A 27,728-nucleotide genomic window follows, 5' to 3' on the forward strand; every position below is an offset into this window, starting at 1 on the left:
AGTGATTTTCAGTGCCATTCTACCTAAAACTACAAAATTCTGGGAATGCTCTGTGAATAGCTTCTGTACAAGACCGAAAACGTCAACTGCGGGTTTTTTCACGGGTTATGCAGATGATTGCCCAGTGCCAGAGGAGCGCTTCAGGGTACCATTCTGGGCAGCAAGGGAGCCAGGGAGCTTATAGAGATGAAATTGCATAGCTTCAAGGTCAACTAGAAAACAAATTTGAGCAAAACCAAATATTTGTACTGTTGTTCTGTACTCAGAAGCACTGTCATGCAGGCTGCCCAGAAACTTAAAATTTGATCCTCATCCCTGATTCCTGATGCAGCTTAGCTGTGCTGCTACACTTTGCCTTTGAAAATGGGGTGCAGCTGTTCAGTATCTAGTGTCAAAATGCTGTATTGTTTCATCCTGCTTGATGGTCTTACTACAGAAAAGGAGGATTAATGGCAGCTGGAACCAATATGCCTCTAGTTTTTAACAGTTGGAAATTTTCCCCTTCATTTTGCAAGTTAAATAGAATTCAAATCCATCATTCTCTGAGCAGGTTGATTCTATAATTTGTTTGTGTTCCCTGTTTCACATGCATGTCAAATTTTGCTGGATTTATGTCTCCCCTGTTTAATCTTCATTTGTAAGAGATGCACATTCTCTGTGGGAAGCCGGTGGCGGGGGGCAAACAGAAGCAGAAAAGAAATCCAGCTCCTAGGGGTGAAATAAAGGGTTTCAGAGCAAGGAAATATACAGAAAAACTTTTAAAGATAATTAATGAACCTCCTTACATTGCGCATAGAGTAAAGTGAGCACATAATTATTAAAATCCGTTTTAAATGCTTCTCTTCTAGTTTGGCACTATATTTTACTACCACTTATTGCTGAACAGAGCAGGATCATTAGGATCAACCCTCGCACGTACCTTAATCCATTTGAAATTTTTAGCCGTGTTTTTTTTCTTGTTGCCCTCAGAATTTGCTCTGGTATCTTTTGTGCTATGGGAGCAGTGTCTGTTGATACAGAGAGAGCACAGTGCGGGCTGAAACTAGTCGAATTTGTCTATTTGGACACGGAATAGGGATCTGCAGAGGGGCCCTTATTGGGTGCCTCTGCGTTTGGGAAGCTCGAGGCTTTTCCTGAGTCCAACAAGGTTGCTGTGGAAATATGCAGTTGGAGGCAAGCCAAAGCGTTACTGCTGATCTAGTGATAAAAATCCTCCTGTGCAGTAGGAAAGAGCGGGCCAGCTCTGATACTCCACCCGCCAGCACTGCTCCTCTAAACCCATAAACTTACAGCTGTGGAATTTCTCACATACACTTAATTTGGTAGGGTTTTGTAAAATACACGGCATGGATTTCAGCTCTGCTTTTAAACCAGGTCAGACTTTGAGAAATGTGGTCACCTAACTCTGTTTTTGAGCAGCTTCTGAGGCTTTTATGTGAATAAAACCAGACTGTCTTGTTTTTTCCCCAGTCTGTGGGCTTGAGCATATGGTATAGTCATACACCTAGGCTTGCCAGTAGGTTTTTTTTGTATGAGTGAACTGAAGACAGAAGAGGCAGTTCCAGATGGGTATTAAGCTCTGCAAAACCATGGCAGATTGATCATATCCAAAATGCCAAGTTTTAAAAGGGTGAGCAGAAACAAAATTTGTCTTAATTTGTCAAAGTCGAGTAAGTTCAAATCCTGAAAAACAAATAATGAGATTGGATCAAATACTGTTTTCGTTTTACTCTGCTCCAGGAAAAGCTCTTGGGCGCATAGGCAAAGGGAAGTTTTGAGTACCGTTTTAGCCAGGTACTTGTGGTGTATGGGATAACTTGTTTTCTTCAAAATTAGCAGAAATTATGAGAAGCCATCTTTAACTCCACATGAAAGGTAGCTGGATGGGGGTTTAGTTGTGTCTTACCCATGAGGGAAGAGTCTTGCATTCATCCTAGCCAGTCTTTCTTCAGTGTTCCTAAAATGAACTACTGTGTCTGCGTCAAACATGACCCACAAGTTAATAACGTAGCCGGTAAAATGCATACCTAATATAAGTACCAGGCATTCCTAATAAGTGAATGAAAAGGAGCAATTGTTGCACATTTCAAGAGCAGTAATCAGAAAGGACTGGTGATTGATTTTTCTCTAAAGGCAAGATTAAATAGCACAATACAGCATTGTGAAATTTTCCTCCTGATTTACAGAGAATTTTGATCAAAACGACAAGCCAGCTCAGAATTTCCCATGGAAGTTCCATGGCACAGAGCTGGGAAGTTGTATTTTAAATACACAGAAGCGCTTTAATGTGATTTTTTTTGTTGTTTCTTTGTAGTAAGTATTTCGAATTTCCGTGGGGAGAGCGTAAGTTATATTTGTAGCAATCCAAATTACATTTGATGTTTCCATTTTCCAAGCTCAATGAAATTGCACTGTTGCATCGCTCCCCTAAAATCTCAAATAGTAAACTAGGATCAATGTAGAGTTCATCTGCATGCATATATATTCATATTTATGTGTGTGTATTTCATTTACTAGAAGCTGTTTTTCAGGCATTTTAGATCTCATCTATGATTCCTCTGTGGGGGAGTAACTTATCTCGATGCTGATGCCACCTGAAATAAAGGCCTGGATTACAGAGTCAGTGGGGCTGGAGCTCGCCGCCAGGGAGCCATCAGCAGTTTCTGCTTCATTTGGGCTTGTCTCTTTGTACTGCTGGAAACCTGTTAACCAGCTGTGTCAGGACTACCAAGTTAAACTTTCAAACCAGGGCGTTGCATTACAGGTCCTGAAATCTGCCCTGGTCCATATTTGTAGTCACAGAAAGAACTGTATTCCAAATTAAGACACTAGAGTTTCCGTAGAGTTTGGATAGAAAGCCTGGATAGTCTACGTAAACGGCGTATGTCATCTGTGAATCTGTCTGCTGTGTACCACATGAATATATGCAAGTGCCAACGTATACTCATAAAAACTAAATGTAAAATAATACTTTGACAACGTTCTCCAGCATAAACAGGATTTTAAACTAACAGCTAAAATACCCACAGACATGAGTTGGCCTGTAACAATAGCTTGTGAAAGGGCTGCGATTAATCTGTGCTTAGGTGTTTGAATCTCCTGAAGAAGCGGGGGGGGAGTTTTGTAATGACTTTCACGGGAGCAAACAGCGTGACAGCGTGTGCTTGAAATAGTCGGAAGCGGCGTCTAATAGCAGCGTTCACGCCGCCTCACCCTGCATTGCCCACCATGCGCCGCCTTAGATGCGTTCTGTCTTTTTTTCTGCATTTGCCTAAACAGCGCGTGTGTGCCATGAGACTGAGGACTCATGAAATAATACGCGTTCTGAATTTCCTGCTGGATCCTGTTGCTTAGGAAGTCACTGACCGTTCTTGTCACTGGATAACTGGCAGTCGCCAGCAGCGTCAGTCAGGGTGACTAAAAACATGGGAATAATGGAAGTCATGTTGGGAGTATCCTGGTCGCTTTCAGAGGAAGGGCCAAAAAAACCAAGCCAACAAAAAGACTACAGATAACTGAAAATAGTGGAATTACTTCATGAGGCTTAGGTAGCCCCTGGTGGCTGATCCAGGTTAGTTATTCTGCGAGATGGTTTTTATTAGATAACAGATGTGAATACATTGAGTTTTCCCAAAAAACATTAAGTGGAATTTCAAGTGCTAAACCCAGAATTTTTTAATGAAGTTTGGTGGCTGCTGCATTATTTATGAAGAGCGAGAGGTGCCAAGCTGGCCCTGGAATGCGTCAGCCATTTGTTCTTCTGCTGTAGACACTGCCGGAGCTCAGGCCTCGGGAACTTAATTTAGCTGATAATAGCACCACTTTCATTTATAACTTTATCTGAAGGTTCCTGCCCAGGGTCAGCGTGATAGATGGCCATGGATATAATAGCTTCAGACCCAGGGTCCGACTGCATCTCCTCAGCCTGTGGAGCCTCCCCTCACTTCTGTGCTTGACCGTTTGTTGTGGCCCCTCCGCCCTACCATCACAAGGGTTCATATCACTGCTCGGTGTACGGGATTTGGGGGCGAATCCCGCTGAAAGTATCTCTGCAAAAAGTGCTTGTATGGGTGGAACTTTTAAGCAGAACTATTTCACTCCATAATGACGTTTAAAGGAAAACGTGTGTGTAATACGTTACAGAGGTGGGACTTGGGGTGCGAGCTACTTTTGCTGATGCGGAAATTTGTTAAAACTGTGCAGGCAGTAGGTCTACAGTTGTAGGCATTGAGGAGAAAATGCATCATGTAATATGGTAGGGGTTTTTTGCTACTAAAGTTACATTCAGCTATAAAACTGGATCCTCATTTATGGTAACCACCACACTCAGGTATGCAAAGCCCAGTGCAGAGCTGTCATTGCCTGTCACCAGCTCTGGCAGTTTAAGCCATCAGCCACGACCCTGAAGCTATGAGGCAGTAGCAATGCAAAGTTGTTGGGAGGGTTGGAGGTCTGACCTGGTCCAGTGTGACTGAGACTTTAGGCAGTTATGTCTACCTACGTACAATGAGTTTCTAATGTTTGGTATTTTTGCTTGAGAAAAAACAAAGTCGCTGCCCCTGTAAGGAAACAACTTGCATTTAATATTCTTTCTGCATTGTCCTATACTTGAATTATGGTTTTCTGCTGCCATCACAGAAAGATTTCTTGGCCAGACATGCCCGTCCATTTCTCCTTTATAGTGATAAGTTTGGGGCATTTAGCAATGTTATAAAAGGCACTAAACGTGGGCCAGTTTAGCCAAGTGACTACTGCTGTTAGTGGTATTTGATAGGTATTTTCAAGATTGTTATGCTATTAACAGATCTGCTTGTGACTCTTAATGTAGAAGTTTCATTAACATATTGCAGTGAATACAAACGTACCGAGGGAAAACAAAAAATATACACCCTTCTGGTTAGCCATGACACTTACATTGAATATCTCATCTCTTGAAGAAACAGAAATTAACCCATTTCTCTGTAATATGTCTGAACCTGCTATCTTGATGTGTCTTGGGGACAAGGAAAGATCAAGTGTCAGGAAAGGTAATAACATTTTCTGTCTTCAAAATTTTCTTGTTGTTAAGCTTTCTGGTCTTCTAGCCTTTGTTCCTACAAAGCTTTACCATTGGCATTTCAGTTTGTTTTGCCATAATGTCGTGAGGATTACTTACTTTCCAACGCTTGTCCACAGTTTCTTGCAACTTGATCCCAGGGTGCTTGGCTGCTGGGGCTTGAGGTTATTTGCTTCATGAATGAATTTTCAGTCATGGGGCCACAAAGTTTAATCCTTTGGCAGGGAATGGCTTCACATCTCTCTCTTTCTATCTGACAAATCTTCGCAAAACCTTTGGTTTACTTTCCTCAGACATTTTTAAATCTGTTGCTTCTCTTAAGCTGTAGAAATTCTTAAATCTTTGAGCTTCATCGCTTAGTATTTATCTCTTGTGTAAATGTTAAATTAGTTTAGGCTCTATATTTGTCTGTGAATCTAAGTCTTCTTAAAGCTTCAACTTTGCCCACGGTTCTTCCCGCTTTGAAAAGCTGTGCACGGAGCCTCTGACGCTTATTTTGTCACTTCCCCACCCTCTTCCCTGTATCCCTGCCAGTGCCCAGACCAGCTGTTCACCACTTCTGCTCATTCATTAATCTGCTGCACAGTACGGTCACCTTTCCCTTTCTTCTCACCTGTGTCAGCTTCATGCTTTTGCACAACTTCAGGCAGGATGGACAAGCACAACAGCACAAGCAGAGTTGGCGGGGGGCAGGGGGTGGATTTCCAGGATCCATCATAAACACTCAGTTAAAAATTAATGTCTTAGCTGAATGCTAGAGAACACTTCCCTGTTTTGGCACTGTATTATTGTACAGTGTAGGAAAGTACATAGAAATAGCCATTTCTTAGTCTTCACTGCACTACCATCAGTCTGTGTCTATTTTCACGTTCCCTTCAGCTACTGACCTTTCTTTTGTTATTATTCAATTATTTGCCTTAAGGAATTTATTTAATAGTTTTTACTACTTAAAATCACCTACAATATATACATAGGCTAAAATTTTTACAAAATCTGGCACCCGACCTGAGTACCTTCAGAAGAACCAAGTAGGTGGCCCTCTTAGAGATTTTTCAGTCAGTTGTGTATTCTGGATGTGTATTTCCCATACCTCAGCTCAGTGGTTCCTTTCCTCTTTCTTTCTCCCTGGTGGCATAGCAGTAGTGACAAAATAGAAGTGTCTTGAATTTTTTAACATTTTTTTTTTAAAGTTTTGCTGTGAAGTCTGATGATTATTTCTTGGCTGAGATAGAGTAGTGCTTTCATATGGTCTTCTCTGCAGCTGTTGGGCAGGTTACCTTCTGATTTGAATGTGAACACGTGCATTCAGTTTACTGTTGATAAAACTTAGCAACTGTAATCTTTTTTGTTGCTAAGTTTAACTGTAATTAACAGATATTGATACAGGTTGAGTATTCAGCATAGTAGAGCATATATGGAGAATCTTTGAAATGCTCCCGATGGAGCCAAGGTTTCAGGGGATCTTCTGGGAGAGATTTGCCTGATGGTGGTGAAGGTTGCAAAACTGTGAGAGTGGATCACTGGGGCTTCCTGAGTTGGGGAAGAGGAGAAATAGAGTCTGATGGAGAGAGTGGAAGCAAAGCCCAAAGGAAATTGGTGGTGGACATACATTAACTGGCATGCAAAGGTAGCACTTGCTGTCTTATTGGGGCAATAGTATAGCAGTCAGACAAGGAAATGCAACAGCCAAATTTCCCCTTATGGTTCGGGAGGAAATCTGAACGCCCTCCCCAGGGACTGTATCTACTACCTACAACTACTATTCAATGGTGTGTCCTGCTGCATGGGTTGAGCGAGTGGATGTTCCTTATAAGTAGTCAGACCTCCCTTCAGAAGATAGCTGCAGGCACCAGCTGGGGACAAGTTCTGTTGGTTTGGGATACAGCTCCAGCGCAAGGAACTAAAACATGTGTTGTGCTAAACTAAACTGATTTTTTTCCCTATTTCTTCCCTGTAGCCTCGTCATGTATTCAACATGTTGAAGAAGTACGTGCGTGCAGAGCAGAAAGACAGACAACATACTCTCAAACACTTTGAACATGTCCGCATGGTAGACCCAAAGAAAGCTGCCCAAATCAGATCTCAGGTAATCTCCACTGAGGGTTAACGGGGTTGTGTTTGTTCATAGCCATTGTGAAGTTTCTGTCAACCTATTTTTTAAAAAATACCTGACTCCCTTCTGTGGACAGCTTTACATGCAATGAAAAAGAATCTGCTTTCCAGCAGAAGATTAAGGCAAGGTGATGTAGGAGTAGGGCAGGTATAATTTGTCTTCTTAGACAAACTTCAAAACAGGTTTTCTGTCTATCCAGACAGTGAGTCAGTCGTGGGCATTTCCTGAGGAGCCCTCCATAGCATTAATGCCCAGAGCCTTTATTAGAGCTTTGGTAAATAATACCTCTGGGGAAATGTCAGTAATAGATTTAGCAACCACACACATTATGCTTCCCTCAGCTGAAGTGGCAGAACCAGAAGTGGCGTAGCCATCTGACTGCAACCACCCTTTCTATAGTCATTGCGGAGGTACTTGTGGTGTCTATAAAGGTGATTACAGCGATGCACTCAAGTTTAACGTGTTCCTTTAAAATAGACACTGTAGTTCACGGCATTTTAACTGCTGAATTTTAAATCATGAAGGGTGAGAAAGCAAAAAAAAAAAAAAAAAAACCTGAAGATATAGCTGGCTTTCAAAACAGCAATTAAAATTGCAGGCACAATGGATAAACTGTAAAAAAAGTGTGCCATAATCTGCAGAATCTGCCTCTGTTCCCTCTGCAGGATGCAATGGGAAGCTCTGTTCCAGGCAGTTTTTGAACTGAGTGGCATCGCTAAAAGCCAGATCAAAACCGTACAACTCCCTGAATGGCACACTTTGCGTATTAGACTTCTCAAACATCTATTCCAGACAGACCTGTACATTGAGATCATGCTGTCTTGAAATTGCTAGAGTTAGAAATGCACACTTCTAGCTGTCTACTGCAGTGACTATTGTCTTTCCCTTGTCTTAAGCATTAAAGCATGTGCTTTTGCATCTAACATGAGTTTTTAGTTTCTAAAACACTTCATTATTGAATAACAAAAACCAGTGAAATTTTTCAGGCTACAGATTGTGTGGCAGCACAAGTGAAGAATGGAAACTGACATTTAGATACAAGAAGTGCAATGAATTGCTTAGTGTATTGTCATGAGAATGAGTATTTCTACAGCACCTTTGCTTCTTGAATTGGTCTGAAAGTTGGGGGAACGTAGTTTGGAGAATCTGATGGGGAATTTTTTTCAGTGGAAAATGGAAAACAAAATACAAAATACTTTGTTCAAAAGCATAAACGCTATATTTCAATTTGAAGAAATCATAGCCTTTTTTTCATTGAAATTGCTCTCTGCGGGCCATTTCCCTCTTTAGGCCTAGTTGCCCTGTCAGTTTTCTAAGATCCACCTCAATTTCCATTTCTACTGGAGAGAGGCGATACTTGTGGAGAGTACCCTGGGGGGGCATATATCCTGGGATGTCGTGACTCAGCCCATAGCAGTGTGTGGGAACCTGAGGCAATGGAGTTGTAATCACATGAAACAATGCAGTAATGCTTCGGGGTGGAAATATTTTTGCTTTCAGCTGAAAATGTTTGCAAATGTTTTTACCAAGAAAGTTGGAGCTTTTTTCAGAGCTGTTTCTTTCTGCAATATTGGGATAAAGGAAAAAAAAAAACAAACACAAACAGCGAAAACATTTCGATGCGGCAATCATTGCACCTCACTGTTTGTGTGTTATGTAGAAACTTATGGGTATGGGCAAAGGTAAATGTTAGCGAAGGGTAAATGAGGCTGTGGATTTCTGCCACAATAGCTGCTTCTGTACGTGCTCTGCCCCACAGTAAATGTAACCCCCTACTTCAGATTACTGCATTCCCATGGAATTTCAGGTAGTTGCTATGGAAGAGCATCTATAACACTATTTTTGTAGCAGCTGTAGGAGAGAGGTGAATTTTGCAATAGATTTGACAGTTCCAGTGCATAGAGCATACTGAAATCTTATACCAAGCACAAGTGAAAACTGTCTTGCTCTCTGTAGCCTGTAAAATTTGTGATAATGTCAAATAAGCATATAATAATAATATTTCCCTCCTTAAAATACTTTTATTTCCATAGGTTATGACACATCTACGTGTGATATATGAACGTATGAACCAGTCTCTCTCCTTCCTCTACAATGTGCCTGCTGTGGCAGAGGAGATCCAGGATGAAGTCGGTATGCAAACTATTAATGTAAAAAAAGGAAATATTTCTGTGATGAGAAATTACCACCAAAAGCTAAAATACAGCATCTTACTTCTCCTACTGATATACTATCCCAGCTGAAAAAAAGAAGAGTAAACTTGCCAGTGTTCTTAAATTATAAATTCAATTATTATGAATACTTGGAAGGCAAATCCTGTATAACCCATGCAGTGGCATCATCATATTGTTGTAAATGTTTTCCCTGAAATATGTTCATTTACATTTGGAGCCTCCATGCTATATGGAAGCAGCTACTGACAATGAGATTTAGTAAATCCTTCCTGGGTTTGGATATTTAATTTACATGGTAAGTATTTACGTTATCTGATGTAGACATTTTGGAAATCCCCCAGCTAAAAAATTAGTTGCAGATCCAAGCATCTGAGAAAAGTGTGAAGTATTGACTGGAAGTTGCTAAGTGCAATTTGGCAGTATCTTACCAGTCATGCATTTAGTTCTTGATTAATCGGTCAAATGGGTATCTCCTCTCCTCCCATATTTTCCAGCAAACGGGCTGGGCTGTGGACTAGTCAGGTAGCAACAGTCCCATGTTTGCACCTTCCTTGAGTGCTGTCACAGCAGGGAGCCGTGAGGGAGAACAGTATTTCCGCCCGTTCAGGTTCCTGCTCTTGGCTGTGGTATGGCTGCAACCGAGAGATCTCTGTCACAGCACTCCCACTGCTGTGTGCTGCTGTTGCAGCAAGGCAACTTCACTTAGCCTATATTAATTTCAGATATAGCTGCAGCTCTGGACATCGTGTTGCTAATCTGCTTCTTTGAGCGAAATAATACATTTGAATGCAAGGGCTAGAGATGGGATGGTCATTGTCTTTGGAACAGTTTTTTGTTTTGGTTTGGGTTTTTTTTTTTTGCAAGATGTAATACTCCGCCAAACGGCAGTTAATAGATTAGTTTCACAAATGACCAGCTTCATCTGACTGAATAAATCACTGATTTCTTTAAAACATAAGGGAGGGAGGTAAGGATTAGGGTGCATTTAGGACACAGGGAGGGGATGGACACAGGCAGGAGGATTCATTTGCGCAAAGCACAGGTTAGGAAGGAGATGTGCTCCTACTTGAGAGGTAGCTTGAGGGGGCTGGGGATGAGATCAGGAAGTTAGGGAAGGGGCTGGGAGGAAACAAAAGGATAACTGAATTAGTAATTATCCTTCACCATGTGTTTCTGTGCTCCACAATTATAAGGCACCATCAACAGCCCCAGTCTGCAGTTGTAGGTAGTCGTTCGGAGGGGAAAAAAAACTACCTTACTGATCACTTGAAAGCGTATCATTTCTGTAGCAAAGGAGATGTTGATACCGTCAGTCTCAGAGATGCTCAGTTTGTTTTCTTTCTGCATCGCTATCATTCCCTTGAGTTTTTTGCTTGAAGTTTCAACTGCTTCTATTCTTGGTAGTGTCAATGCATGGTGGTGAGGACATTCTTCTAAATTTTCTTCTCCCCCCTACGTACTGAAATGGAATGGGAATTTCAGAGGCTTTGAAGTGACGTGGGAGCAGAAGTCTATTAATTGCTAAGTGTTTTACAAAAATCTGACTCTTGATCTCAAATGTAATACTAGTTTTTAGGGGAAAAAAGAGCCTGAAATTAGTAGGATATTATTTCACAATAAGATGAGAAAAACTAAGATATTTCAAAGGAAAAGTCTCTCAAAGTCTTGAGCACTTTTTCCCTACCTTGATTTTGGGTATACTAAAAATTCTTCAAAGCGTTGCAACATTTAAAGCAATGAAAAATAGGTTCTCATACTGGGAGTTACCAGGCAGCAAAAATTAAAGAAGGCACTATCGGATCTGGGCTGTACTAGATAAAATAGCTTTCAGTAATGGGAAGAAAGCCTCTTCTCTTTCAGTATCAACATGCTGCTTGTTGATAACATTAGCTGTATACTTGGTTTTACATATTGGTTTTAATGAAAATTTGTTGAGGTCATTCCCATCTGTTAAAGGGGACAGTATCCTTCTAGCTTTAAGCACTGATCAGTCTGTTTCAAATTCTGTTCTGAAATTACTGAATTTCTTAGTCTCTGTACTCTTCCTAAACCCATGGAAAACGAAATCTTATTACAGCTGCAGATCTGTAGAGAAGTAAAATACTAATAAAATTGCACTTTGTAACATTCCCAAGAAACATTACAACTCTCATTAAAAAGACAAATGTTTCATTAAATACCTTTTGTTAGAACCATTGACTTAGAAAGTCTGAGTCAGTGAAAAAGTTGAAAAATAACCTAGGTAAGAACATCTCACACACACAGTCTCTGAAAAATAAATTACGTGTGAGGAAGTGTAATTGAAAATAGTTCTTCTTTTAGGCTGGGATGCAAGTTAGATAGCTAATGTTTTATTTCAGTTTTTCTGTTCATTATACTTTGGGTTTATAGTTCCCACGCTTTACTGCAGAGGTCCTCACAAACAGTTTTCACCTTGAGGAATGAATAATCTTTGCTTTAGAAGGCGCAGCTCTGACAGAGGTAGTTTTTTCCCTAAATTGAACAAATAGTTCTGTGAGCAGCAAAATAAATGAGATCTAGTTTCCTGTGAATTTGTACAGTGGTTTTAATTCCTCTAATATCTAATAAGTTGCTGTTTTTTACTATATTTTCTCATTGCGAGAAATATTATACCCTATTTTGCACAGTTTCTCCATTAGCCATTGACAAATTTGAATCTCAGGTCTTGGGATTTAATTATTCTTTGAGAAACTAAACTAGAAATACATTACAATTTCCCATATGTCTTCCTGACAATCCACTACCAAAGATTCATCCACGAGAAATAGGTGGCATCCTGTCATTGGAAAATATACGTGCCTGAAGATAAGGTGCACACTTGTTACTTTTGAAGTCTTTATGCTGAGCAATGAATTTGAATTACATGAAATGGAATCTAGAGTTATTCCTGGAGCATAGCAGCTGCATAGAGAACATTTTCTTCAACAATCTGAAGATTTTTTTAATTAACGCTTGACGATCAGATGAATCACAGTCCAGCGGTTGGACATTTTGAAGTTCCTTTAAAATACAGGATATGTTTGAAGTTCCTACCGCAAAAGGTGGCTTTACAGCCCAAATTTCAAGGTGCGGAATCAAAAATATGAAATCCAGCTTCTACAATAAAAGCAGCCTTTTAATATTTCCGGTTATTTTCAGAACTCCAGCAGAGATGGTGGCAGGAAGTTAAAGTAAAATTTAGAAGAGTTGTAGTCTGTATCTGCAGGTATTCATCACCAGTTGATGTCTGTTGGCTTAAACAGAAGATATCTTGATTGGAGTATATAGGTACGTAGGAAGACCCGTAGCACTCCGAAGAATAGAAAGCAGTACTTAAATGAAATGAGGATTTTTTTGCTAAGCATTTGACCAATGTGTAAAGTGCCAACGCCCCGTTAGGGTGACAGGCGCATATTGTAGCAGCAAATTCCAGATGTGTAAGGAAGAATACTGCTGGCTGGTTTTCGTTCGTGTTGGGGTGGGGGAAAAAGGATCGGTGTAAGAGGTGCAGAAAGAGGGCTGCCTGACCGTGACTGTTATGACAAAGCTTGGAAAGCACAAGCGGGTCATTTGCGTAGAAGACCGTTTGGCATTCTGGCTGCAAATGATTTCTCAAGGGGCAGCGATGCAAATGTGCCACAAACCAGGTCACTCTCGGCAACCGATGTAGTTCTTGGTGTTCAGCGGCCTTTCTCACGGGCAGGAGTATGCCCCATGAATAGGAGAGTGGCACAAAAAAACCTGAGAAGAGGTATTTATTTGCACACTGTAGGTGAGCAGATTATTTGGTTACCTTGGTATTTGTACTCGCCTTTTCCCTCTGATAAATCTCATATACTATTTAATATGTACAAAAGCTCAGAGAGCGCAATGGCAGGCTTTAAGAGAAATCGGCAGTTCCTTTGAGCGCATCCCGCTTTAAATCCTTATTTGATTAGACTGCTTATCCATGTACGTAAAAGGCAATTTATTGCTGGGAGTGGCACAGCAGGCACAGCTTCTGAATCAGAAGCTACGTCAGAGCTTTGTGCATCAGTCAAATGGGCAGGCAGGGAGCTGAATTTTTAATTCTGCCTTTGCTGCTCTGCTTCCAAACTGATGTCCTCAGCTCCATGTTTTCTAGCCCACCACTGATGAAATATTCAGCACCGCCTACCGCAGCAGGATCCTAACTGAGCTCTGAAACACTCGGTTATGAGCAATCAGTAAAAGAATATGATTTAATCTGTCCCTTGGCAAATAAAATCGAGCTATTGTTATTTTATTATTCTGTTCCACTGTGCCTATCTTGTTCTTCTGCAGCATGTTGTGGATGCCACACTCACGTTATATAGCTGTGAGAGAGGACAAGTGCACCCCAGATCACTGCGTGCATTCAAATGCTTACGGTGTGCTGTGGATCATGTGCTACTTCAAGTATTTGTGTGCCCCAGCTTAGCATGACAAAACTTGAGCAAGAGAGATTTGCCTCTTGACGTTTGGTTCACAACTTTCTGTGAAGATTTTTTTTAAGTATTTTTAGAAAAAGCTGTAAATATAGGACAAGCTGCAGACTAAAGACATCTGAAGACTTGCTTTCTTTTAACCCTTCCTCTTTAACCATTAGGTCCCTGTACCTGTTAGTCTGCATCTGTAGAGGGCAAAGTTAGCGCTACCTCAGCTGGTTCTGAGCTTTCATCACTCGTAAGACTTAATTGTTGATTTCCTGTTTCTAGCTGCTAATTTTGATGTGTAATGGATCCACAGCCTTGCTGCGTTTCTTGCCAGGAGTTGAATTAGGATGCTGTTCTCCATTCATTCTGTGGTACCCTTAAGAAGTTTTGAGGGCATTAGCTGCTTGCCACAGGCTGACAGTCCAAAACGACAACCGTTGTGGTTTGGGGATTTATATTGCAAAACCAAAACACACCCTTGGGGGCTTTGCAAAAGCAAACTCTGTGCCTGTCCTGTTTGGTGCCATCTCTTTTGTGGTTGTTTTCTTCATCCTCTCCCTTAAAATGTTGTGTTTTGAATATATGTCTTTCAGACTGCAGTGGGACTTCTCAGTGTCTTGCTTTTCTGTAACTCTTCCTTGTACTTTGTCTTAAGATTTAGCTGAAGGGAAGAATTCTACCTTCAAAAAACATTTAAAATCATGAAACGATGCCTAGGATTTCTGCACCTTTATTTGAAGTGAGGTTGCCACATTGAGCTTTCGGAATAATAAAGAGAAGTTGGCATACATTAAATGTGTCGATAGCTTGTTAAAAGGATGTTGTAAGGTTACCAAGGGTATTGGAATGGGATTGTACAGAACGGTATAGTTTGTGTCAAGTAAGGCCAGTAATTAGTTTATGACTCACTTTCGGTACATTACACTAGAAAATTCTTGAAACTGCCTGTTGGTCATGGAGGTGGCAGTTCTCCTCTGCTTCATGGAATGCAGTTCTAGTCTTCCTCTTAGACTAGAGGCAAAAGTACTGGTAGCAATTGCTTGATGCAATTGAGATCATGTATCAGAGTGGTTATAGTGCCTTATTTATTTTTTTTTTCTGGTGAAGGAAAACAGGGTTGTTGAAGCATGGGTACTCTAGGATAAGTAGAATAAGTACTCTAGGATTTATCTGTACTGGGGCAAAGTTCAGTGAACTGGCATAGAGAAAGGTGAGGAATTGTCATCGGTGGTGCTCATCCTCAGGACAGTTGGGTTTTGTGCCAGCTGACAAACCTACTTGATCCAGTCAATGTAATCGTCCTGGGTCTGTCTACAGCAGGATTTTAGCTCACTTAGGAGTACATTTTGGTAACAAATGTCTCGGTCGTCCTTATTTACTGTGTTGTTCTACTTCATGACTTGCTAGTGTAAACATGGGTTTTGACTATTCTTGAGAAGAGGCCCTGGAAATGCCCACTTGCTTGTTAAATACAGGCGCTTTCTGTGCAGAGGTGCACGGAAGTATGCTGAGGACTGGGAAACTAGAGATGTTTTTTCTGAAGAAAACCAGTTCCTCTGTTTTGGGTTATCCATACTTTCCCGTTAGTATTTCTTTTTCTCTTAAAGGAGTCAAAAGGAGTTGAACTTTTTACCCAGGGTAAAATAAACAGCCACAAATCCAGTGTACAGCTGCAGTAGTTCTAAAAATCTGTAGCTGAGGAAGGCTGGACAATTCCTGTTAAGTTTTATACTTTCTGCCTTTCTGGAGGTCAGTGGAATTGTCATTTCTAAATTGGCCCAGGCACTTGGCTAGTACTTGAGAGGAAGCGTCTTCAATTTTGGATACAAGGGAATGTCATCTTTGCCAAACCATGTGTTGAATTTCCACCTTTGTCTCTTTAAAACCAGCACATTTTTCCGTGGCAGCAGCTCTTCTGTTCAGATTTGATGGGTATATCTACACCATAGAGAAATTTCTGAGTAAACTTTAAACAGATTTTCTGGAAGTAGTACGATTATGTGCAGGTCTTACCCTAAGGTACTGTAAAAACTACCTTCTGGTTTTCAAGAGACCATTTGGTGTGTCTGTGCTGTATCATACAGACTTACTGTTCCTCCCGCTGTGCTTTCTTTTCCCAGAAGGATAATGCAACTGGAACAAGCAGTCAAAAGCATCCTTCAGAGAATACGTATTTGCACAGGTACCCTGGAGTGACTTCCAGCAATAAACTGTGCCTGTGCTTTCTCCCCATAATTGACTTGACATATTTGTGCATATCCCGTAACCTTAGCTTTCCAAAGAAAAATCTGAATTTTCTGCAAAGTGGTTATTTACCTTTAATCTTCTCCCTTGAAGCCCTATAGTATTCAGTTGAATAGATGATTTGTTAGATCTCTCGCAAAAAAACATATTGCTGGGTCAGTGGTTAAAAATAGCAGAGAGTTCTCCCTCAAAAGCAAATGAATTCTGTGTTAAGCTTTACACAGCAGCATTTAGATAGCTTTTGTATGCTTAAATACTGACATGATATGGCCCAAGTGGACTGCCTGATAGGCAATTAAGACCTCTTCCATCTGAGGACATTGACTTTTAAAGCATTTGACTGGTGTTTATATATGTATACATATATGTCTATATATACACACACACATACACACGCATACACTTCAACCGTTTTTTTTATCATCACAAGCTTATGATCTTTACTAAGCCACCAGTTTTGCAACTTTCTTACCTCTATAAAATACTTTCATAATTATTTAAATGCCATAAATAGCTCAATAAGATACCATTGAGCTATTTGTTGGAGCGAGGTGATGTATTCTGTTTACATGGGGAATCAACCGATGTCGTGGAATCACAGAATGACTGAGGCTAGAAGGGACCTCTGTTGGTCATCTGGTACAGGTGACCTGCTCAAGCAGGGCCACCCAGAGCCAGTTGCCAGTGTTAATCACCCTCACAGTAAAAGAGAGTTTCTTGATGTTCAGAGGGAACCTCTGTGTTTCAGTTTGTGCCCATTGACTCTGGTTCTGTCACTGGGCACCACTGGAAAGAGCCTGGCTCCATCTTCTTTGCAGCCTCCTTTCAGGTATTTATATACATTGATAAGGTGCCCTGACCCTTCTCTTCTCCAGGTTTGAACAGTCCCAGCTCTCTCAGCCTTTCCTCATAGGAGGGATGCTCCAATCCCTTCATCATCTTTGTGGCCTTTCGTTGGAGTCTGTCCAGTAGCTCCATGTCTCTCTTCTACTGGGGAGCCCAGAACTGGACACAGCACTGCAGGTGTGGCCTCACCAGTGCTGAATAGAGAGGAAGGATCACCTCCCTTCACCTGCTGGCAATGCTTTGCCTAATGCAACCCAGGAGACCATTAGCCTTCTTTGCAGCAAGGGCACATTGCTGGCTGATGGTCAATTTGATGTCCCCCAGAACCCCAATGTTGTTTTTTGCTGAGCTGCTTTCCAGCTGCTCAGCCTCCAGCATATATTGGTACATGGCGTTGTTCTTCTCCAGGTGCAGGACTTTACACTTCTCGTTGAAATAACTAACTGTCCCCCCTTAGTGTGTTATATTTTAATAGGCAAAGGTAATTGCCAGCTGGAATGACAGTTATGTGTTGCTGAGGCTTTGTAAATTCTGCACGCCATTTGGGAGCTTGGAAGAGCTGAAAAACCTCAGTTACTTCTCTAGGTTGGAGACTCAGCTCTGTCTGCTGGTAAAATATGTCCTTTGCTGCAGCTTAGGAGAGAAGGAAAAAAATCCTGGAAATAGATCCAACTTTTTCCTCTTCTAAGCATCTCTTATTTTCTGTCCAGATTATTTAACTGTCATAGAAAATTAGGCAGAGAATAGTAGATGATTAAAATAGATATAAATGCACTTCACTGACATTGATGTTCTGAAATGCTTTCATTAGTAGCATACTATATCCTCCCCATCTTTTGTAGCTAAATGGTCTATTGTGTCTTGTCATCGGCACTAATGTTCTTCAGAAAAGATACGAATCCTGATTTCTGTGTGCACAAGCCCTCTTTTAATCTCATAAATATTGTGAACATGACTTTAGTCTGTAAAAGAGCCAGCTTCCTCCAGATCTTACAGATACTGTGAAAAGCATAAATGGCTTCACATGACTTTGGATTAGGGTGGCTTTTTCATCAGGGAAAGATACGTGACTTCTTGCTTTACATCTTCTTTTCAGAAATTTCATCAGAATAAAAAGGTCTTAGGAGTTTTATTAAAAAAATATTTTTCCTCTTGCTTGAAAGACACTGTTCTGTTTCACTTGCACCTTTAAGGAAATCTGGTCTCGTGATGCAAGTGTTAGAACTGAAAACCAGGAACTTCTGATAATAATTACAAACTCATAAACAAAGTAATTTTTTTTTAATTTTCTGGGCATCTGCTATTTCAGTGAGTATTTAAATCTTTCATCCTAAATAATTCATCCTTTAGCGGGGGAGGTTTAAAGGCGTTGCCTTGATTTTCTTCAGGAGCTGATGGCTGGAGCACTCTGTCCTGCATTGGTACGTCCTTCTTGAAGTCTCTATTCTGTATCCTTTCCATTACTCTAGCCTGAAGTATTTTTTCATAGACACTTCTCTTTAAATAGCAGGTTATCATCCCCACCACAGGAAGTTTATGACCAAGAGACCACTCTGGGCTCACAGTGGCAGCATGTAGAGGCTGAAGCATTTTTTTAAGTACCCTTCTGGAGGATTCTACAGGTGACCTCGTACACAATGGATTTTCATCCTAGAATTAAGAAAACATGCACCAAACTTTGAATAATTGTCAGTTGCTTGTATTCTTTCCTATTTTTTCTTGTTTTATTGGATACATGGAAATGTGTGGATTTGATGAGGATTTTCTTCTAACTCTCCAGTCACATCACATGTCATTTTCTGGTGCCATGGAGAAAACAGGCTGAGAAATTCTGTCTTGGAGAGCATTGTTTCTGCTGGTAGAGGGGCTAGAGTTGTATGGAAATGTTGAATGTATAGGAGTGTGGGTATTATTTTACATCAGTATACTGGATGTGTTTGATTTTAAAACACATTGTAGGTGGTCAGGATTACCTCGTGGTTACAGATTTGTCCCTAAACATCTATTTGTGTTGATTTCCTGCTCTATTGTGTCTTCAGTGTAAGTGAAAAGAAAAGCTGGAGCACTCGATTTTGAGACGATACAGATAAAGCATGTCATGGGACCAAAATTTTTTTAAAGTCCGATTTCACCGTTTTATGAAGTAGGACGGCTTCTTTTGACCTTTCTTGTTTGTACATCCTGATAATTGCTTCTACCATTATACTTTCATAAGTTAGGTCATCATATGCCAAATTTAAGACGTCATTCTTTTATTAGATGGAAGTCTGAAAACATCTTGCAGTTGTCCAGCTTGCAAATATGATCTGAGAGCAGGTTAGCTCAGATGAGCTTGACTTTCTGAATGCATAGCTTCCATTCCTAGGGAGAGGCACTGGCTTGGTGAAACATTGCCCACGTACAGAAATGTCTTTATGCTTAGTTATTGAAAATATTCTTTGCACTGAATAGAGGTGCAATTTAATTCGTAAATATGTCATCTTCCCATCATCTTAAGTTAATGATGTCAGTGTCCATGAGTATTCAAGCAGCCCAAAATCGTGGGAGCACAGGCACTTCTACAACAGCTTCTACTTCGTGCTTGCTGCTGAAGGATGGAGTGTCTTTTCCCAGTTACTTGGTTTGGATCCATTCTGTGTGATTCACTCTAAGATCAGATTCCTAATAGGAAGTGTTAGATTGTGAAAGAAGAAAATTAATCCTCATAATTCTTACGTGCCAGCAAATTGCAAGCGTCCAGTGAGAACCAGTTACAGACTGTCTGCACAAGCTATATATTATAGCTTTATATATTATATATTACAGAGCTAGCGTGTCAGTTGTTGTTCCCAGAGTAATCTCTGGAATTGTTACCCAGGGGAATTCAAACACTGAAGTATGGAAATGCTTAACTATGGGCAGGGCTAAATATGCCTCTGATGCCAACGCTGTACTAAGTTTTGCTTTACTCAGGCATCACTTTCTCTTCAGATGTGCAGATGTGCAAAATTCACAGGTGCTTATTATGGCCAAGAGTATCTGACATATTCTGGCTAGGCAAGCTCTTACTATTGGGATAAAAAGGGAAGAGAATCACTGAGGGTATGTGATCTTACGGAACGGCTGGATTGATGGAAATGTTTCAGTAATCTCCTAACAGTCAGTTCCTGTGCACGTGGGATTACAAATGAAGCAATCTTTCATCAGCGCAGCTTTCTCCTGCTGTGTGATTCTCATATGCCCAATTTAATTGAAAAAAAAAATGCATTTTCCTGAATAGTGCTACCTAGGCAGGGTTCCAGTCCTTTCACTATTCTGCTTTGTGCTATTAGATCATGCATATGAAAGGTGGTGTAGAAGCCATCAGAATAGGCCATATCCCATTTAATGGATATATTTGTTAAATTTAATAAATGCATCTCTTTAGAATACTCAAAAAATCCAGGATACATTTGGCCTATCAAATACTGAAACTGCAGTTAATAAATAAGCAAAATATATTTTATCTGGAGCAGATGCACAGTTCAGTTTTGGTGAATTCTGAGTCAAATCAAAAATGCTCTCTTTTGACCAAGGGAATCAGGTGCAACAAATTAATGTTCAGATTTGTATTTTTATGGATTATCTAATGATTTCCAAGCCGCCTCCAAGTTCAGTACACATCAGAAATTGTGGGATTCGTACTCTGACCTTCATAAGTTTTTATAGAAAATGATGGGTAACTGACTTTTCTCAGGTGTTAGAAAGTGGTAGAGTTTCAGGTTCTACTGCAGTTTTGAGTTTTACTGTGTAGTATAAGGTTGGCAAATGAATATGATCATCTTTATCAGTAAATAAGACCAATAAATAATTTATAAATAAGTAAAAGTAAATAATTTTTTTCAGAAAATAAGACCATAAAATTCCATAGCACTTCTTCATATAAATTCTTTGTTGCGGGGCAGTTTCACTTATAAGCCTTGTAACCTACTTATTCGGGATGGAAATATACTTGGCTTTTTCTACTTCACACAAGACTGAGGGGGAATAATGAATGCTGATTCATCTGGCAGAAATGTCAGTGACAATTGGGGGGCCTGTTTATTTGTTTTAATTTAGACTCTTCGGCCTATTTTGAGGCACTTAATGATATGTTAATTTGGAATTAAATGTGGAGTTAAATTTAAACTTCGGGAATTTGTCACAGTGCCTTATGTAGATCAGGAGATGACATACAAGGTATGTTCTTGATTACAGTATAGAGTTTCAATTCACTTTTTTCCTCAAGCATTTTTTAATGTTTCCTTGTCTACCTTGATGTTAGGTTGGGCATCCTCTTACTGAAGAGGAACTTTCCACATGCTAGTACAAAAAGCTATGTTTCATTTAGAATTTTTACCCAAAGGAATGCCGTAACACGGAAATAGGATTTTTCTGTGTTTTAATCCAGAACTTTGAGGCTATGAATAGAGAATTATTTTTCTGAGACAATGTTATTAATTTAACCAAATTGTATGATAAGGGAGTGAGAAGAAGGGAAGGAGACCACAGAAATGGACAAAAAGGCTTAAAGTTGTGAAAGGGAAGAGGAGCATCTTTAATTTCTATTTAGTGGCTCTTTTTCAGAGATAACACAGGCTTTTGGTTTTGGACTTACTTTATCCCACAAAATTCCTTTAATACTCCCTGCTTTGAACTGAAGGGGAAATGCAGACATTAATCAGATGAGTGACTGTTAATTTTTAATATGTTAGTGACTGACTGTTAATAATTAAAAAAATTATAAATGTGTACACATCTATAGCCATATATTGATATTTAATTTTAGCTAATAACTGATTTATGTACCTGTCAGGTAGCTATGGGTCTGTAGTAATTATAGCATTCCTTCACTGAAGGTAAAGAGTGTCATAGCAGCCTTTTTACAAAATTAGCCAAAATTTCAAGACCTTGAGTTTCATAGCAGGCTGTAAAAATGGGAGAGGACGATTTTGGTTCTTCCTTGATGAAGTGGTGTGGAAATTCTCATGAACCTTCGTTCAAAGCTCTCTGCAATTGCATAGCCATGTACAAAACTAAATTGGTGTTGAAGTCCATCCCTAATGAAAAGGGCACCTAGGTCATATTGAAATTAATCATTACGTGGTAATAAATGTTTTCCTGAATTGGATCTTCCAAGCTTTCTCATGCTTCAAACACTGTTCACTACCAGAAAGCTTGTTTTAACATGATCTACCTGCAAAACGACAATTGCTCTGTATCTAAGTTAAACATCTTTGGTTTTTTTTATAATTTAAGTCAAGCAGTCTGCAAGGCAGATCTAACTGAAACATTATTACATGTAGCTGTTATAGGAAGACACTCACTTGGGTTGTTTTTATGATGTGATTTGGGAAACAATGAATCCACATATGCTGAAAGAGCAGAAGCAGCAAGAAGTGGAAAAGAAATTAAAGTGATAAAGTTGTGATTTTTTTTTTAGCATATTACAAGCATGTTCTTTTTACTATGGTTCTAATATTGCAGCTATTCTTAAGTTCAGAAGAGTATTTCTTCTAAAGTTTGGTTCTTAGGCAACAGGGTATTGTCTAAGGCTATGGAGTAGTTATTCCCTTACTAACTTCTAGGGAAAAATTTTCAGGTCAGCTGTCTCATAATATCTTAAATGTTCATTTTCTGTGAACTTGAAAAGGGAATAGTCTTTTCGCCTTATTGAACAAGTTTTTCATGCACATAAGAAATTTCTGAAATCTGAAAAACTATTGCTGCTGCTTACTCTTGCCCTAGTGGTGATGTCTCTAAAGGACAGAAAATAAGAACTATGAAATACTGTTTTCCATGGTTCTTGCTCTCTCAGTCTCAGTTTAAGCCAGAGAGAGAGAGACATATTGCACTGTAAAAGTTTCCAGATAAGATGACCTGTGGTGTAATTTCAGAGGCTAACCCAGAGAAGAGAAGAAGCTTAAATCTGATAGGGTGGTCACGTTTCTCTGTCAATATGGATCACAGCATCGCAGGTTGGGCTCATTTCCAGTGTTTCACAGCATATCGCCCTTTTATCATCATCTTCAAAGCGTGCATGCAGGAAAGCCACTCTCACACCTTCCAATAAGGCAGGTCACTTCCAATGAAGCTCTCATCAGAGTTTCTTTCTAAATTATATTTGACTTGTACCATACAAAAGAATTAATTCAACACTGCATACCACATAATTGTGTTTTGCAGCTTGATAATGTTATAATTATGACTCCTAGTAGTATGTAACATTATCTTAAAATGCTTGATTCAGCAAAACACCTTAAAATAACAATATGCTTGAAATTCTGTGGAGCTTAACCCTTTGTGGTTAGACAGAGACTTCAGTGGGATTAAATTTTAATGCTTCAAATTTCCTCTGACTTGGGCAGAGGCTGGAGGAAATACCCATGGTATTTTCTGGTATATTCTCTCCTTTTACCCCAGAGGAGGAACTCCCGTTTCATGCAATAAGTTGCATATAGGAAACCCACGACTGACTTAACTACCTTTCTGACTCTGTAGAATTGGCATTTATCAGAGGTACGGAAAGCCCTTTGAACCGTAAGTGTTGCCTCTCTAAAACCCTTACTTGTGCTACTAGTACTTGGTATGTTGGAGTTCCCTACAGAAATCTTTACTTCCAACATGTCTCAGTAAAAATCACTTGTGGGGAAATATACATGCTTTCCGAACGCGAAATACACGTGTGTATTTGCATCAAGTTTATGGAAGCGCTGCTAGCCTAACTGTGGGTTACAAGTGTGCTGTCAGTTTATGTAAGTGCTCTAATAGAAATACAGATGTACAGGTAAGTAATGTTTTGGTTTTGCTTTGTTTTAAAGTATTTACCAAAGCAAAGCCTTTAAGGAGGTCTTGTTCTCATGTTTACCAGTTTGGCGGAGCTTTGATTCATGCAGCTGACAAGATGCAGGCATTCAAATTTAGTTAAAACCTGACTGCATTACATCAGTGTAACTCCTTTGGACACATGCTCATGTTGAAGATTATGAACTATGACATATTGAATTAGCCCATAAAGTAGTCATACAACTGAAAGCTGCATCTAAACATGTTACCTCCTATCACATACACTGTAATAAATGATTGTGTAAATGTTCTTAGTGAATCCTAATTGTGGCGTACAACATTTGCATGATTTAAGCTGTCATCAAACTGGCATAAGATAATATGTGTGCACGTGCAAATGAAGCGATCGCTGTGACTCAGGCACTCTGTAATTTCTGCCGTTAAGAAGAATAAGGAGGTTGCTGATGCTTTTTAATTTTGTCACTTTGAAAGCACATGCTCAAAACCAACTGTAGCTTCAGGAAAAACGTATGTTCAGTTCAGACTGAATGGTGACTGATCAGGTGATGAACATGAGGCAGTAGGACTCTGCATTTGTACCAGTTTATTTGAGCTAGTTCCCAAACCTGTATTTGTCGAGTCAACATATATTTCATCATGTAGATGTCATTTTACAAAGGAGGCTTTGGTGTTAGGTCAAAACTGTGGCATGTAATTTGATGGTGTCTTAATTACTATTTAGAAGAGGTGTTTTGGGTGCATTTTGTTTCTAATCTGGTTTAAGACCTTAAATTGCTTTATGGAGCTTTCCAAATTACAACTGCCAATTTTAAAGCTGCTTTTCAAGTGAATTCAAAAGTCTTGCACGTGATAGTGATAGCAGAGCTTTTCGTCTGGCAGGTAGGCTTCTTGAAAAGAAAAGGCAACAAATAAATATTATAATTACTTTTGGAAATTTTAAATAATGAACTGCGTGAAAATGATGGTTTGACAGATAACTAATGGATTGCTGGCGTACCAGGGCAGCAAGTGGAGCTGTTCCACATGAAATTTCTGTCACTATAGCCGTGCCAGTCAAGGGCTTGGGTAAATATGCCCCAGAGTCCAATGTTTGAAATGATGTTATATGCCAATAACAAGTAGATAAAGTTACAAAATAGCATGAGTTTTGCCACTCTAAGACTCCATCACCTCTGTTGGGATTTGTCATGGTATCTTTGCTAGTGCAGTGCTCTTTGCAAAGCCTTACAAGTAGAAGTGTGCTCTAGGGCCATTGTGGACGAATGGCTTCTAACAATCGGGCATCCACCAGAAGATTTTGTAATACATTTTATTTCTTTTCCTCTGCCCCTTCTTTGCTTTTGGCTCCATGTGTCTTTTTGCAGGATAAGAGAATAGTCTTGAAACCTAGTTCCCCAAAAGTATTTCACTTCAATTTTTCTAGATGCTGTTTTTGAGTAGTAGTGATCCATGGGGAAGTGCCTGCAGGGAGCCCAAGAATGAGTGAAACTTCCTTAGAGATGATAAGTCTGAGAAGGGTTTTACTGAAGTACCAGAAGTGAGCCTGTGTCTCGTCCTGAGGAAGAAAGAGTTTGGGTGCCTGAAGGAGAAGCAGCAATTGTGCACCTTCACACCAAATCCAGAGCTGCTGTGAGGTTTGAGGTCCCAACTGAGCGTGGTTTTTTTCCCAAGGTCATGGTTGCTTTTGAGCACATGCTCTCGAGGGACAAAAGGTTTCAACATCCTCCTTATTCTTGTCGAATGGCAGGACTTAGCCAAACGCTACACGGAAATAATGAGCCAAGTGGCAACAGCAACAAAAAAGTTTATTATAGGAAGATTGTCACGGGGTTTTTGTCCTGTTGGTTTGACAGAAGATGAAATTTTGAAGAGCAGCCTAGAATCTCTCTATTTTCAGCACCTAATAATGAAGATATTCACCACACAAAGAAAACCCCTGAAACAGTCTTGAATGCACATCGTAGCTTCCAGCTGTGTCTGTACTCCCTGCTTATTTAAGGAATTGTCTTTTGCAGGGTGGGGGAATTGAGTTGGCAACTGTGAAAAAGGGAGGGAATACTCTATTGATGGGTAACAGTGAGGCTGTATGGCTTTCCGTTAGCGTTAACTGATGATTCAGCTAGCCATCAATACTGAAAAATTGATCTTGGACTTTGCCAGCTAGTGTTGATAACTGGAAATCCTAGGGCAAACTTTTTAGCAGTTCAGAGATTGAAACAATAGTTTGCAAATCATTTACTCAATGCAGACGCAGCTGCCTCAGTCTGATGGACTCCAGCGCAGTTTCTAAGCCAGGCACTTCCAATTTCTCGCTGTCGTTCAGTGCCTGACTCATCATGTCAGATGGGCTTGATTCATTTTGGCCATTGTTTCCCTGCTTGTAAAATGGATGCGATCATAATCTGCTGGTTGTAATATCTGTCCGCCTCACTTGAGCTATTGTGCGGGTCAGTTAATGTCCCCGCTGTGCACCGCAGCTCAGTAGGAGACAGTGGAGCCTGACAGCGACGACGTGCTCCCAGTTGGGTAATGTTGAGAGAGAGACTTTGTGTACGTGTCCCTCCCATCCCCTAGGGATTTGGGTATGATCATGGCATCGCGATGGCAGTCAGATGCCCCTCGCTGTCAGCCTGGCGGGCCCAGCCGGTGCCTCCCCCTGAGCGCGGTGCTGGCCCCAGTGCCACTCTGCCACCGCCATAGGACAGGTCCTTTTCCCTCTGCTCCTTCCCCTCCACGCACCGTTTGTCCTTTTCCAAGGGCAGGAGCTGTCTGCGGGTAACACAGAGTGCAGGTATCACAGGGCAGGGGTTGTGGAGAACTCTGAAGAAATGATTTCTTGGTATTATAACGTGCTCAACTGCTATCACCCGTGGCTCCCTGCAAGGCACTTGGACACCAGACCTCTCGCTCAGGCCATTAACATCCAGCTCTTTTTTTTTTTTTTTTTTTTTTTTTTTAATAAAGTCTCTTCATCCCTTAGCTAATGAATATTAACATCTGTCATGTGATACAATGTCTGCTCAGGACATCAAGGTGCTTCACCTGTCTCTCCTCTGGTACAAGGAGATGCTTTAATTTGGTAAAGAATTAGTGTAAGTGCGGTGGGGAGACAAAAATCGGCCTTGCCTTCCATGCTGAAGATTTATTTGGTATCTTACAAAATAATACTGTTTTCAATAAAATGAACACGAATGGAAAAGCAATTCAGTGTTACACAGGCTTTCTGTACTGTCCTTGTAAGTCATTCTAATGAACAAATTAAATCCCTGAATTAAATTTTGTATACACATTAGGCTTACTGTCTACTAAAGCAATTGCTTTTTAAACATGAAAATTTGTTTTTTAAACATGGTTTTCTAAGATTCAAGACCCATTTTCACCCTAGGGCTGGGGTTACAACTTTTTGTTTAGTTTTGCTGTTCTGAATTTGATGTAGTAATAGGGTAGCAGAGAGTTGCATCAACAATTTCAAGGTGGTCTTTAGGAGACGTATTGCGGAGCAGAGCCCTACTACAGCATCGTTGATAAAGGCATGGAAGCAAGAGCTGCTGCGTGGGTGCAGTGTACTTCTGTGGTGGTATGGCGCCGTGTACAGTTGGGAGGAAAATAACATTCAAAAGGTTTTACTGAGGGGTCTAAAGCTCTGGTGTGTATAGAAATTTAGATGCCTTTTCTCACTGATGATACTGGGAAATTAGTGAGCCCCTACGGAGTGACGTAAAGGGTCTAGTGGTGATTTCTGTCACTGAATCAGGTTTCCGATGTGAGTGCGAAGCAGTGACAGCCAGGAGGTTCTTAACGAAGTGAAAAGAGAAGCCAGTCTCAATAAAAGCTTTTGTATCATCAGCTGTCATGCGCGTGCTCACGTGCGCCAAGTACTTGCGCTCTAGTAATGTAACCTTTACAGTCTTCAATTCTGATCGCTTTAGCTCTGCAAAACCTGCGTACAAATTACATTGGTGCATTATTAGCAGTCATTTGTCTTCTTCGTTGCAGTTGGTTGCTTACTTGAATGTGCTCTTGTGCACCAAGTTCCCTTGAAGTACTTGCAAGTAATT

At 40.3% G+C, this 27,728-nt stretch overlaps 1 protein-coding gene across 4 annotated transcripts in view; it reads left to right on the forward strand.

The window, feature by feature from the left end:
- APP (amyloid beta precursor protein) overlaps positions 1–27,728 on the forward strand; it is a 223,086-nt gene that overhangs the window by 164,100 nt on the left and 31,258 nt on the right. For all 4 annotated transcript variants that reach the window (XM_063347215.1, XM_063347206.1, XM_063347234.1 and 1 more), the window contains 2 exons: positions 7,014–7,142; positions 9,203–9,302. In XM_063347215.1, the coding sequence (XP_063203285.1) occupies positions 7,014–7,142; positions 9,203–9,302 (229 nt within the window). The remainder of the gene's footprint in view (positions 1–7,013; positions 7,143–9,202; positions 9,303–27,728) is intronic.

This window comes from Chroicocephalus ridibundus, chromosome 1, assembly GCF_963924245.1.
Source record: "Chroicocephalus ridibundus chromosome 1, bChrRid1.1, whole genome shotgun sequence".
Taxonomy (NCBI): Eukaryota; Metazoa; Chordata; class Aves; order Charadriiformes; family Laridae; genus Chroicocephalus; species Chroicocephalus ridibundus.